Source organism: Excalfactoria chinensis, chromosome 1 (genome assembly GCF_039878825.1).
Source record: "Excalfactoria chinensis isolate bCotChi1 chromosome 1, bCotChi1.hap2, whole genome shotgun sequence".
Classification (NCBI taxonomy): Eukaryota; Metazoa; Chordata; class Aves; order Galliformes; family Phasianidae; genus Excalfactoria; species Excalfactoria chinensis.
The window spans coordinates 71,081,938-71,096,037 of NC_092825.1; the positions used below are offsets into that span (position 1 = coordinate 71,081,938).

A 14,100-nucleotide genomic window follows, 5' to 3' on the forward strand; every position below is an offset into this window, starting at 1 on the left:
TCTTCAAGCAATACAATAATAATGGGATAATTAAGCTAAAATTTGAGAATTCAAAACTAACAGGGACATAATAAAGAAGATGGATGCAGAATTGTGAGATAACACAACGATTCCTTTAAAAAGTGCATTTCCTCTGAGTTGAAAGCTCTAGAAATTATCCATTCAGTTCTGGTGAAACTCAGATGGTTCAGGTTCAAATGCAGGTATTAACAAATCTGGCAATAGGTTCTGATGTTTTGGAATACAGGAAAATTAGCAAAATTTAACTATTAATTTTGACTCAGTAAAACTTTATTGAATCTGAATTGCACTGGAATAGGCTCCCAGGGAGGTGGTTGAGTCACCATCCCTGGATGTGTCTAAAAACCATTTGGATGTGGTGCTCAGTGACATGATTTAGCAGAGGGCTGTTAGGGTAGTATGGTTAGCTTGCGATTGGACTTGATGATCAACCTGAGCAATTCTATGATTCAGTGATTCTCTACATACAGAGGAAGATTGTCTAATGAATGGTACTAGATCAAAATAACCAGAACAGCTAGTTTTTACAGTTTGCAAAGAAAAGCTAGGCAAATTTTGTCTGATAGCATTCATTATGAACTGGAAAAAATCCAGTAGATATCAGACAGAATTCACAAACAATATTTCTGAGAAAACTGTAATAAAATGTAAAAAATAATAATAAGTCATATTTTATCTCTTTAAAGGAATTAATGTTAAATTGAATGCAGATGACTTGCACTTTTCGCTTCCTGACAATAATTTTCATTCAAATCTTAGTCTAAAGAATCTCAATACACAATATTCTGAATGAAAGTCTCCTTTCTTTCCTTTTTTTTTTAGTTTTCATTATGTTGTCTTTGTTGTTGTTCATTTGATTTTTCTGCCAAGCATGCAAAAACACAATATGCACAGCTCTTATTATGACAGAAGTGGTTCAGGAACACAAAGATCAGAACTAGTATCTAACTTGGACATTGGACTTGCCCACTACCAATTGCAACACAGAAAGATTATCCTCGATAACAGGAGAAAATAAAACAGAACTACACTGTAGTAATCTAATTCATCTTGCATCTCTAGAGTCACTTGAAGCTTTTATTTTTCTTATTTAGGATCACAGTCTCCTTCCCCTTCATCATCTTCCAAGTATTCTTTTTTCTTCCTCTTTTCCAGGTGGATTTCTTTATTTCTTAGACATTTTTACTTTTTTGATGGACAAGCAAAGCCAGTTTGCATGCATCATTCTGGAGCCAATGAGTAATTGGTTGTCTGTGGAGGTTCTACCTCCATCACAAGCACCCACTTAAAAATAATAGCTTTACAGTTCAGGAAGAAGAGTCATCATAAGATTAGTCATCATTAAACAGAGAAAGTGGAAATTTCAGCTGATGGAAGACAAATGCCAGAATCTTAAACCCGAACAAAAGATTTAAAGAGAACATTATTAGGGGATGAGATATTATCCTGGCACAACACTTTCTGGGCTAAACTGATACCTTCCTCCAAGCACGATAACATTTTAATGTCCAAACAGTTCTCCAGTGGAACTATTCCAGATCACGTATTATGCCATGTGAGCAGGAATAGGGCATTAGGGCTCACAAGAAAGAGCAGACTGAAATCTTCTGCCATTACAATAATTGATTTTCTCCTGACTGAGTCAAGCACAAGTAACAGAAAGAAAGGTGATGCCAGATCACCTTTGCAGCAGCTACTAATGTTTTTATTACATTCTCAGAAATCTTTGCTGCAACATATACTTTCTAAGTGTAAAGTTTATGAATTGTGACATGTTATTACTAATGACATACAAGCAAAAATGGTATATGGGGAGCTGTGGCTAGAGCTCTTCCTACCACTAGTCTTATTGAGCAAAAATAAGATTTGTGAACTTATTTCAAAAATCCTTTCAAAAGAGACTGCTTACATCAAGTTAGAATCTTGAGCCCTCTATAGTCCAGAGAGGCTTTATATAAACAGAAGAGCTATAATGAGATTTTAAAACACCTGTAATACTGGAATTTGAAACACTGTAATTATATGGTGGCATTAAACTATAAACTGGGTGTAGAGACTGACTGAGCAAGAAAACCAGTACACTTAGTTAAGAAGAGAAAGGCCAGGAAAGAAAAACAAATGCCGTTCTGATTGAAAGGAGATTTTGCTTGCAAGTAAGAAAAAAAAAGCTTGCAATAAGAAAAGCGTTAGCAGCTTCAGGGATTAGAATTTTCAGGGAAACTCCACAATATAAAGTTGGGAAAGGGAAGAACAGAACCCTTGGCCTGCAGGCTGCAAGAGGCCAGCACAGCCTGTACTGCTGTACTGTGGCCAGCCCCCCTGCACTATGTTATCGTGGCAATGACACCACCCTGCTGAGAGGAGGCATACTACCATCTGTCAGCAAAAAAAAAAAAAAAAAACAAAAAAACAAAAAAACAACTGGTGTGTGATCAGCATTGTACAAGCTGATCATGACAGGACGCATAAATGTCACAGTGTGGTGGTAACTCGGGCTATGGCGAGTAACTTTAAGCATTAACTAATTAACTAATGAGTTTGTCTGCCTGACCTTTGGTCCTGGAAAAGATGATCTTAAACACCACTTTTCTGTACTCTCTTCTGTATCACTGGAAATTGTAGAGTGTGTGTATGTATCTTTGTAACTGCACCTGAGCATTCTCAATTTCATCATTTATATCTATGTAGTTTTCACAGATAGAAACATTAGCCTGTGTGAATAATAACAGAGACTGATGAAACATTTACTTTCCTTAGTGCAATTCTATTGTAGATTCTGACAGTAGAATTTCAATCTGGTGTTTTCAATTACTGTATAACTAATGAGCAGGAAAAATAAATAAAAGTAGCATATAATAAAGATTAAAACCTTCATATGAAAGAGTGGAGATGGCTCTTCACCAAGAAGTAACTTGAATTTTACACACAGTTTGTAAGTTGTCTTCTGTCGGTGCTAATGCTTTACTAATGCTCAAAATATACCAGAAAAATAATTGTGGTCACCTTTCCTAGTGGTGAAAGACAGCAGAGTTCCTCTAGTCACCAGGAGGAACTGAAGAACAGGATTTACTTTTACAAATCATAAGCAGAAGCCGTAATACATAGGCTATGACTTGGGAAACCACTCATGCTTAGCAGACATCTAAACATGAAGTAAACTAACTTGAGAGCAATTTAATCAGGTCTTTGTGCTTAGTCATAACCACTATTAGCATGTGACCAGTGACATCTGAGCTAGCTTTGAGAATGCAGTTCTCTTTACTTTTCAATTGTTATTTCTTCTGTTCCATTCTATTCCGTGGCCAAAAAAAAAAAAACCCATTATTTTAAGCATAAGCATGATGTTCCATTAATTCTAATCCAGCTTAGTGAAAGCGTACAAAAATCAATTTGCTTATTAAAATGGAAATGACTTTCAATTATTATTATTTATTTATTTATTTATTTTGGTGCAGAGACGAAAACTACTCTGGTGTAGCTAAGTCCTAGATAATGTCAGTCAGAAGTCCTGTGTTAAAAGTAAATGTTTCCTGTGACCTCAGGAAAACAACAGTCATTCAAAAATTTATAAACATATGCAGTTATTTATGAATGGCACACCTAATATTCACATTCATATAAAATATACCTAGCATAATATAGCTATATTTTTAACTAGATATACACACATTTATAAACACATAAACATGGATGACTTGAATATGATCATGAAATGTCTTCTAGTATTAGAAAAAGAAATTAAACCTTCGCATAACATCCTATGCAACATATGCAATTTGTAGTAAATTAGAAATACAACCTTTTATGTATTTTAAAATAACTTGGTTTTTGGGTAAATTTCCCAGGTTAGAGGCTCGTGTGGTGCAAGCTGGCATGTTTCATTGTTAGATGTGGATGAAAATGGGCTCTTGACAACGAAATGTAAGGCTTATTAGCCAGTCTTTCATATTTCCTTTCACAAAATCTAGCAGTTTCATCTCATGATCTGCTACAAAATTTCTTTAGAATCATTGTGTATGGGAACTGTTGAATCACAGCCTGAACCTCTGATTGATCACCTAAGGCAAGCACTGAGTCAGCCATGGGAGCACAGGCAAAGGCAATTCAGCTGTGTGACTGGAAGGGGTGGAGCCTGGCTGCAGCTCTCCTAAACCCCACTTAAGGGCTGACCACCACTAAGGAAGGATCTCTCTCTGGAGATTGTTCCTTGTGGAGTTTCCTGTGAGCCTACAACACTGGTGAGCACTTTCATTTATCTCTGATTATCTTTTCCAACATAATAATCTTACTGGCCTAACTTCTCTATATTGTATACAAGATCTGTATACTTACTGATCATACATGTAGTGTCCATACTTTGCAGTTATCAGACCTGTACATCTTATTCTTGTTCCCATGTTAGGATTTTATACCATGGTCTTCCACAACTACAGTGTAGTCCATCAGCATGTGTATTGGACAAATATTTCTCATCAGCATATTTTTTTAATCCTATACTTCACCTGTTACATAAGCTTCAAGTTTCTTCATATTAGAGCACACTTAATTCTGTGCATTCAAGGAACTACACAGTGGATTTCATTTTTTCAAACAGTGGAGGAAAGCAGAAACCCTGTAGAGAGATGGCACCTAGCAACAAACTGCTGTTATTACAGTGTGTTGTCCTCTCATGAGCAGTATTTGGAAAAGAGAGGATAAAGCTGGAGACATGTTTTAAGCTCTATGAGTTCTCCCAGTAGGACATGTATTTCTCAACAACTGTAGGTCATTACCCTAGCTGTCTGCATATTTTAGCTTTCTCTGAGAGTATTACTCAGGTTTCCATCCAAGATACTCATCACTAAATTTAACACACCTAATAAGTTTGGAGAAATAGATTATATTACCATAAATAAAATCAATCCAAAATTTGCTGCATATCCAGGCATACGGTCATTACAAGTTAACTTGTCTTCTTCATCCTGTGGCAAAACACAAAATAAATGTTACAAAACTGTGCAAAAGCAAATACTGAGTCCATAAGATTGATCAGTGAAAAACATTCTTACTTTTCCTTCTCCTGTTCTAGAACTGAAGTTGATTATAAGACTTAGAAGATTTAGTCTGGTATTTTAAAGCAGATGTTATGTTGAGGAAGAAAAGGTGGTAGAAGTTTAAGAAAGGCTATACTTGAGAAATCAGGAAAAAAAAAAAAAAAAAGTAATACTCAACCAGGTTTATAATATTCACACACACACACACACACACACACACACACACACACACAAAAAAAAAAAAAAAAAAAAAAAAAAAAACATATCCAGGTATTTCTACATTTCATCATTTCAGGATTAGGACCTAAAATTCACTTTAATTTACTTTTAGTCACAGTAAGGTTCAACCACTGTCATGGTTTTGTGCTGTCAATAGTGGTAAACTGCTTTGGTGGTATAAGAAAGTGTAACAGAGGGTATGTGGAAGTGTAACAGAGGGTATGTGGAAGTGTAACAGAGGGTATGTGGAAGTGTAACAGAGGGTATGCGGAAGTGTGGAAGGTTCATGCTCCAGATCTGTGGAATGGCAGCATCCCGAGTACTCAGCTCTTGGAGGAAACTACATATCCCAGGGGACAACGCGGCCAGAGACGAATCACCAGAGGAGGAGGACACCCATATAATCTCGCTCTCAGGCTGGAACGTCCTTCTTTTTCGCTCTGTCTATCGCTTTGGAGCGCTCCATCCCTGCCGTCTCCCTCTATCAGCAATGTTCCAGCCTGTCGCCTAGAGATCGCAGTAGGCCCCCAGTTCTCGGGGACTCTTTTTCTCTCTTTCTTTTTCTCTGCCTTGTTTGATATAGTAGTTGTAGTTATATTGTATCATATTGTGTCACCTTGTATTCCAATATTATTCGTATTTAGTAAAATAAGTTCTTTCCTTAGATTGCTGCCATTGTTTTTGTTCATTTCCCCCCTTCTAGGGGCAGCAGCCTCTATCACGGGTAAATCTAGATAATCCGATTACATTATCTTGGTGGAGAATGCGGGCAATCTGATTAGATTAGATCTGCTGCTTTTTTAGCTTTCAGAACAACTCTCTTTTTGCTCTCTAAAAGCTTTGTTACAGGAGTGTTATTTTTTCATAGCTGCTCACTGAGAGCGTGACCTTGAAATTCCAGATGAACTGTCAACAGTCTGAGCTAGCTGCTCACTCTGAGCATTACTATCTTGCTTTTGTAAAGAAAACAAAGAGATTTCTTGCTCTCTCAGAGCACAGCTAGTTAGCTCTGACTTTCACAGGGCCTGCTAGCTACTATCAGCTATCACGGGTAAATCTAGATAACCCGATTACAACCACTCACTTTAAATTGCTTTTTGAAATGCTTCAGGAGAAATCAGGAAAAGAATGCTATTAATATCACTGATCCCAGATTTTGTGTCTAATGGCTTTACTAACTATATGTGGCCAGTAAGTTAATTCTTGAAATGATATCATAATTGTTCTTTGAGTACTTGGGTTATAGAACAGAGGAATTACAAAGGTAAACCTCCTCTTTAACTTTTTTCAGCCTATTTCATTTTCTTCTTTTCTCTCATTGTAGAATAATTTAAAGTAACTGTGATCAGTAAAATGTTGCATGCTTTCACTTTTCCCAAACTCAAGTCCATCTCATGTAAAGAAGATGTATGAAAATAGATTTAAGAGAGGAGGAAATTTTATTTCCTACATAAAATAATAAGGTAGTTATTTTAAGATAAACTAAAACTTAACAAAACAGGTTAACTAAAGATTCAGAGCCTGCTGATGTTTGCATTTCAATGAACCAGCACTACAGTTGTGTGGATGAGTACTTCACTTACACTGGAGTTTGCCCAGAGTTTGTTTGGAATGTAAATGAACTTATATTGGATTAGAACTATGTTCAAATGTTTCAAATAAACCATTTTTAAGATATGATTTTCCTCAGTGGAAGCAGAGCAAGATGAACTCCCACCCCTTTCAAAACTCCTTCAGCATGATATTTTATGGTACAGAATGTACCTTTGGCCATTTTAAGTCAGCTATCCCAATGCTGTTCCTTCCCAGCTCCTTAGGCCCTTTGCTGAGAATGGCCTTGGTTCTGTACAACACTGCTTAGCAGTAACTAGAAACATCAATGTGTTATCAGCATTGTTTTTCTTCTAGAATCGAAACACCTGGCATCGTATCAGACACTCTGAAGAAAACATCTCCCTTTCAACTGGAACTAGTATACCAGGCCCTCATTCAAACTGGCTTTGAACGCCTCCAGGGACAGGGCATCCACAACCCCTCCAGCCAACCTGTTCCAGAACCTCTCCACTCACCTTAGTGAAAAAACTTACCCCTGACATCTAATCTAAATCTTCTCTCCCTTCATTTTAAACCATTCCCCTTTTTCCTACCACTATTTACCTGCATAAAAGATTTATTTTCCTCCTGTTTAATCTCCTTTTTTATTTTTAGAAGGCCATAATGAGATCACCCCAAAGCCTTCTCCAGAATGAACCAAGCCTTGCTCCTTCAGCCTGTCTTCTTGGGAGAGGCGCTCCAACCCCCTGATCATCTTTGTGGCCCTCCTCTGGGCTTTCTCCAAAAGCTTGACATTTTTCCTGTGCTGGGAACCCCAAACCTGGATGTAGTTCTTCAGATGGGGTCTCACAAGGGCAGAACAGAGGAGGACAAGCACCTAATTTGCCCTGGTTGCCACCCCTCTTCTGATGTAGCCCACTGGCCTTTCAGTCTGCAGTCACAAGCTTCTGGCTCACATTAAGTTTTACATCGACCAGGACCTAGTTACACAACCATTGGCACTCCACTGGTACCTCAGTCACTGTCAGAAATAGTGTTATAAAGCATTCCGTCTTCTCAGAGAAATTAAATGTCTTACATGGGAGGATACTGTAAGGATAAGATCTTAGCAACAATGTATGAACCACCATTTAGCTGGAAGGCTGCTTTTAAAAAAAAAAAATAATAATAATAATAATCAGGAAAAGCTTATCTCAGTTCATTTTGGCACATACCAGTCCGCAACTAGAAAAGATATAGGCAAGTTCTAAATTGCTATGCTTCAAGAAAGGCTGAAATAGACCATGCCTAATATTTTCATTAGGAAAGAAACATTTAAAGAAGCAAAACAGGTAGTGTCACAGTTATCTCTAGGTCTGTGTCTGTGACAGGGCGATGCCAGGCCTGCTGGCCCAAGAAGGGGGGAAAGGGAACAATCTGAGGAGAAAAACAAACTTAGTTTACTCATTGCAATAGTGGAAACTCAAGTTAATTGGGAAGCTAATGAAACAAATGAGAGAGTTTCCTGAAAACTAAAGTGCTCCCTGGCAAATCAGAGTAAGAAAAGACATAGTTTTGTGACTTCCAGTTAGTTTTATCTTTTTCCCTCCCCAGAAGATGGAGAAAATAAATAAATAAAATCTTCTCTTCTGGGACCAGAACTGCAGCATTAACTCTCTAACTCCCAGTGCACTGCACGATACTATACTGTGGAATACCAACAACAAACCATACAAACATGACAGCTAGCCAGAGCAGTTAAAAAACCAAAACCCACATTGTAGCACTGTAACACTGATGCACAATGATAGCAGAGCAGGCTGAAGCAAGTGAGGACTTGTTCAAACAGCCAAGGGTGCAGAAAGAAAGGAACGTATCTACTTACCTTCAGAAGGACTCAGGTACATAGGGACCTCCAGAGAAACACCATGCCTCTGCTGCCAGCCCTTAAATGAGATTTGGGAATGGGTGGATCCTGACTCACCCCTTCCAGTCACTCAGGTCTATCTTGGGTTGGCCCTGCCACCAGGTACTCAGTCACTGTTTGAAGTTGCGATTTAGTATTTCCACTACACTCCACCCCTTCATGACGTGAACCAATGACTGAGCAAGTTAAAGGTAAACCCTTTCCATTATGGTGATGCATTACACCACAACACTTGTACAGTTTTCCCATCATTATGTAGCTTGACAAAAAATGAGATGATGATTGGTTCATGGTTGAAGATTATTTTCTTTTGTGAGCCAGTACTCAGCGGTTCTCCTAGGGGCACATAGTTACTTGGCCCAGGGATGGTTTGTTAATCTCATACTGACCACGCCCAGCTGTCACACAGATCTTCCTTATAGTGACACTGGAACATCTTGATGTAACGTTACTCCTCCTGGTGATCTTGTAGACTCAGAGACTCATGGGGACTAGCATAGATATTTCAGACATGCAAGCAAGGGGTAGGTCCACCCTCCACAGCAAGACAGAGGCCGTGTTCCTGTCTTGGATCAACACTTCAGCTTGCACTGGGGCATGTTTCAGGCAGCATAATTATATCAGGTACCAAAGGAGGAGTCCTGATTTTCCACAGGGACATGATTAAGGTCCCCTTAGTGATGAAAACCAGATGGTTGACCACAATGTCTGCAGGTCACATACCTCTTACCAGGGGGACTACCAGTCCCTCAGCCTCCAATAATCTCCCCCAAGGTACAAGTAGGCCAAACCACTTTGGACTCAATTTATCAAACTCATGCCAACATGTCAACTTCATTGTTTTTCAGTGACCGTAGAGGCTGGTGGCCACAAACGTGGTAGACATGCATGCTCCTGTGTTTAACCACATTCCATATGTCTCCATATGTCTAACCAAATATCTCTGCCCCAGATTGATGAGGCATGAATATGTATCCTGGGTGGCCCACTGCACAATCCAAAGAGTGAACCCCTGGTACACTGCACAGCTACCTGTGCAAATATTCAGGATACTATCACCAGGTTCCTTGGTTATAACTATCCACGTGGCTCACAGTTCTTCCCATTGGCTACTCTGACCACCCTGCTCTTCAAACCTAATTGTTTCAGTGGAAGGATGGCAGGCCACTGCTCTCCACTTGCTCAGGTTACTGTTGCTGGACCCATGTGTATACCAGCCATCCTCAGGAATGGGATATTTCCCTTCCTGAACAGGACTTTTCACCTGGGGAGTGACCGTCGTAACTTCTGGCCCATCACTGTGATATGTCACTGAACCAAAGATCTTCTGGAGCACTTCTTTCAATGGTGACAAAGACAGACTACTCCTCTGGCTGAGATAGGCAACCCATTCTGCCACAGTCTGTGATTGGGTCACCCCTGTCTTAGGGAGGTGGTTCAGATCTTTCACCTGCCCTTGAACTGGCAAGGTCATCTTAACTATGACTTCTCTGTTTGCATTATTGGCTCTACTGCCTGTAATGAAGGTAGCCAATAACTGCTTTTCCAATCATATTACATCTCTCTTCTGCTCCATGATAGACCTAAGACCAGAACCCAAGTGGTGGTTCAAATGGAGTTTTGGCTCTGACATACATAGGCCCCAGCCAAACCCATCCCAAGTTACATGACCATTTAGTTTTGCTGAAAGAGTGGGATTGAATATACCCAGTGCCTGGGCTAGTTCTATAGCTAGTTTTGCTTGCTGGAATTCCTCTTGTTCCATTCTTCTCCAGTCCCGTTTTTGGCCTTTCTTTGTGAGTAGGTATAAAGGCCTCAGCAGCTGCATTAAGTGAGTTATGAAGTAAAGCCAGTATACCCAGAAACTCTTGCAGCTGGTTTGGTGCAGCAGGGGCTAGGAGCACTTGAACCTTGTCTGTTATCTCACTGGGTTGTACTTTGTTCTTCCCTGACCAAGATGTATCTAGAATCTCACCAACAGGCCTGGTTCTTGCACCTTCTGTGGGTTTACATCCCACCTTTACTCTTGTAAATAGGTAGTCAATGAATCTACTGCTTTTCCTAGTGTCTGCAGTAAATCAGACATCAACATGAGATCATCAATATAGTGTTACAGTTTGATGTTACTGGGTTTATTCCAGTCTTCTAGGTCACATGCCACTAAGTTATGACAATAAGTAGGAGAGTGCACACACCCTTGCAGCAGGACCCCATAAATGCAAACTGGTTCTTGCAGTTCTTCATGGATGGGAATACTGAAGAATGCATTTCCCAAGTCTAGGACACAATGGTAGGTTTCTGTGTCCCTACTCAATATGTTCATCAGAGAGGCAAAATTGGGTATGTCTGCATGAATGGGCAGCATTTCTTTATTTAATTCTCTGTAATCCACTATCATTCTCCACATACTGTCTGACTTCCATACTGGCTGTATGAGAGAATACATACAAGGTATTACAGCTCCTAATTTTTCTAGTTCCTGCACTGTTCTGGAGACTTCCCTATTGCTGCCCCGGGAGTCTATACTGTAATCCAGCGCGAATCTGTCAGAGTTATGTTTCACATGGTCCCTAAACATCACCTGCACTGTCCAGATACTAATGCATCCCTCTCTTAGTCTGAACTCTCCCACAGTCATCTGGAGAGAGAGACTCCATAGTGTATCTATGCCCAGTACATACACAAGGACTGGGGGAATAGACACCTTATACTCCCAGGGTGAGAGATGCCCAACACCCAGCTTCAACCATGTCTGGGTTACAAGGCTGGTCTGTCCCCCAGACCCACCAAGCATCAACCTATCTCCATGAAATTTAGTCAGATCACCATAAATAATTGAGGTTTCTGCGCTCGTGTCTACTAATGCCGTAACTAACTTACTGTATGTTCTTCCAGGACCAAAAAAATAGTTCAATATAGAGCATTTAGTCTCTTCTGGAGGCCCTAGGTGCAAGGGAGCTGGCATCCCCTGTCATGCAAGTAACTGCACAATGAACAATTCTTTTTTCTCACTTGGCTCAGGCATAGGTGCCCAGGTCACTCGAGGAGGCTTTTTCCTTTTGTTAGGAGCTATGAAATCTTTCAAGTTCCATGTTCTCATTGGTACTTTTTTCAGTATTTCTTACCCCTGCTTTCTGGGGGATATTTTGAAACTTTAGATTTTCCTACAGCTGCCTTCATAGCTGGAGGGGGGCATAATTGTGCTGGTGCTCAGTTTTTTCAAATTGAACCCCAGCCCAGATTAAATCATGAAAATTCTGTTTTCAGGATACCAGGTCCCAGTTGAGAAGTCCATGGGGCTTCTCCTAGTTATAGTTATAGGGAAGACCTCTTTCACTTCCAATTCCCAGATATTGCGCCTGGTTCTAAGGCACTCTGTTTTTTCTGAATCAGCCACCAACTGGGTGGCTTGTTGAACAACAGCCTCTGAGGCTACTAATGGGCAGTGCATCATACTTGCATGGGGGAGCTTCTTGTAAGATAAGGTCCTTCATCCCGTCTGAGAACTTAATGAGGTCTGGACTCTCAAAAGCATCATCAGGAATAACCCCCTTCATTCCCAGTTCATTTTGAAGTTTCTCCATTGAAGTCCACAGACCAGTTTTTACTGGGATACTGCTTTTATTTGGCCACATGATCCTACATGCAGCCATTATCTCTTGAATCAGATAATGATTTTCCTTGATATGCAACACAGTCACATGTGGTCTAAATGTGTGGTAATGGATGCAAGTTTAGAAATCTCATGTCCATTAATAACCACACTTTCAGCCCCTTACGTCCCTTAATCTTAAAAGCCTAGCTGGTATGCTCTCTCATGTTAAAGTTATGTAAAAGACTCTCTCTCTCATGTTAAAGTCATCCTAATAAATTAATCCCTGAGTTTGGCAGCTGTGCACAGGAACACTGTCACACATAAGGTGGTGTGCAGGGGACCACTCCCCAGGTAACAACCCTGCTAGTCTATCTTGGACTTTCTTTGTTTTGGGTTATTACTGGTCTTATTTCTGGAGGATCTGAGGTTCCCGGATCCTCTAGGTGGATTTTAGTCTGCTTGATTTCTCTTTTATTCTTAGATTCAACCACAATCCAAAGATCCTGTTAATCTAAGACCTTTACCCCTTCAAATGATACAGTCATTAATTTCAGAGGGGAAATGGCATTTGAAGATGAGACAGTTTGCCCTGTCTGAAGTGTGATTTTATTTTCCAGTTGTCTGACATGGGCTTTTAAAAGCGTATTCTCATCTTTCAATCCTTTCTCAGAGGAGTGATACACATTAATTGTAGCAGCAGCAGCCATGCTACAGGGGATACTGCTATTACTCTTTCCTCAGCTGTCAAAAGGAAGATTGTTCTAGTTTATACAAGAATTCAGCCATCTTACAAGGGGATTCAATAATGGGACCACTGTCTGTTATAGACCCCAGAGAAATCTCTGTACCTTTGGCTGGAGCACCTTTTTCTCCTCTTTCTTCTCTCCCTTTTCTGTTCTCAGGCCTCTTTCTCACACGTTTTCCCTCTCTTCTCTCTGCCTCAATGGCATTTTTCTCCTTCCTAAATACATTCTTCCAGAGCCACAGAGAGCTTTGCTGATGTCCCCATAATAATGGGTCTAATAGAGAAGCTGGAACTGACCATGGTCAGCATAGGTCATCTCCAGTCACAGAGCCCCTCAGTGCCATGACGCCAATGCCCAACACATTATATCTGTTTTGGAATACTGAGCAAGAAAATGCAGGTTGAAGAGAACTCAGTGGAATGAAAGTCCCTGAAAGTGTTTTCCCAGTCTCTTGTAATGGAGGACACAAAAGTCTTGACAAAAGAAGGGAGGTCATGCAAGGCAAAGAACATCTGGATAAAGGAAGGAAAAGGTTAGAATGCCATCTGGTCAGCTTTCTCTCTATTGGATGTGCTTTCTTTAAGCCAAAGAAAAAAATGAACATATGATGGAATCAGAAGTCAGGAAAAAAAAAAATATATATATATATATATATATATATATATATATAATTATTATTATTATATAATTATATATATATATAATTAAGTTACTTATCATTCATGGCAATAATTTAAGTACCAAATCTTGAAATTTTTATCAATATAGTTGGTATAGTTGGCAAATGCTAACAGAAAATGCTATTTTCTGTTATGGCTCTTGGTAAGAAATCCAGATCTAGAACTTCACTTGGTATTTCGCATTGCACTCAATTTGCTGTCCATAGTGCCATCTAGCCGTTAAAAGTCTGTACTGTGAGACAGCAAGAATGCCTTGTCTGGAAAGTGTTAAACTGGAGCATTGCAGATAGTAATGGTGTTTTATTTTAAATCAGTTGAATTTGTCAGAAGATTTCTTATGAAACTC

At 39.6% G+C, this 14,100-nt stretch overlaps 1 protein-coding gene across 1 annotated transcript in view; it reads right to left on the reverse strand.

The window, feature by feature from the left end:
- Positions 1 to 14,100, reverse strand: part of ANO2 (anoctamin 2) — a 179,234-nt gene that overhangs the window by 47,441 nt on the left and 117,693 nt on the right. The window contains exon 15 of the mRNA XM_072335289.1: positions 4,908 to 4,982. Within this exon, the coding sequence (XP_072191390.1) occupies positions 4,908 to 4,982 (75 nt within the window). The remainder of the gene's footprint in view (positions 1 to 4,907; positions 4,983 to 14,100) is intronic.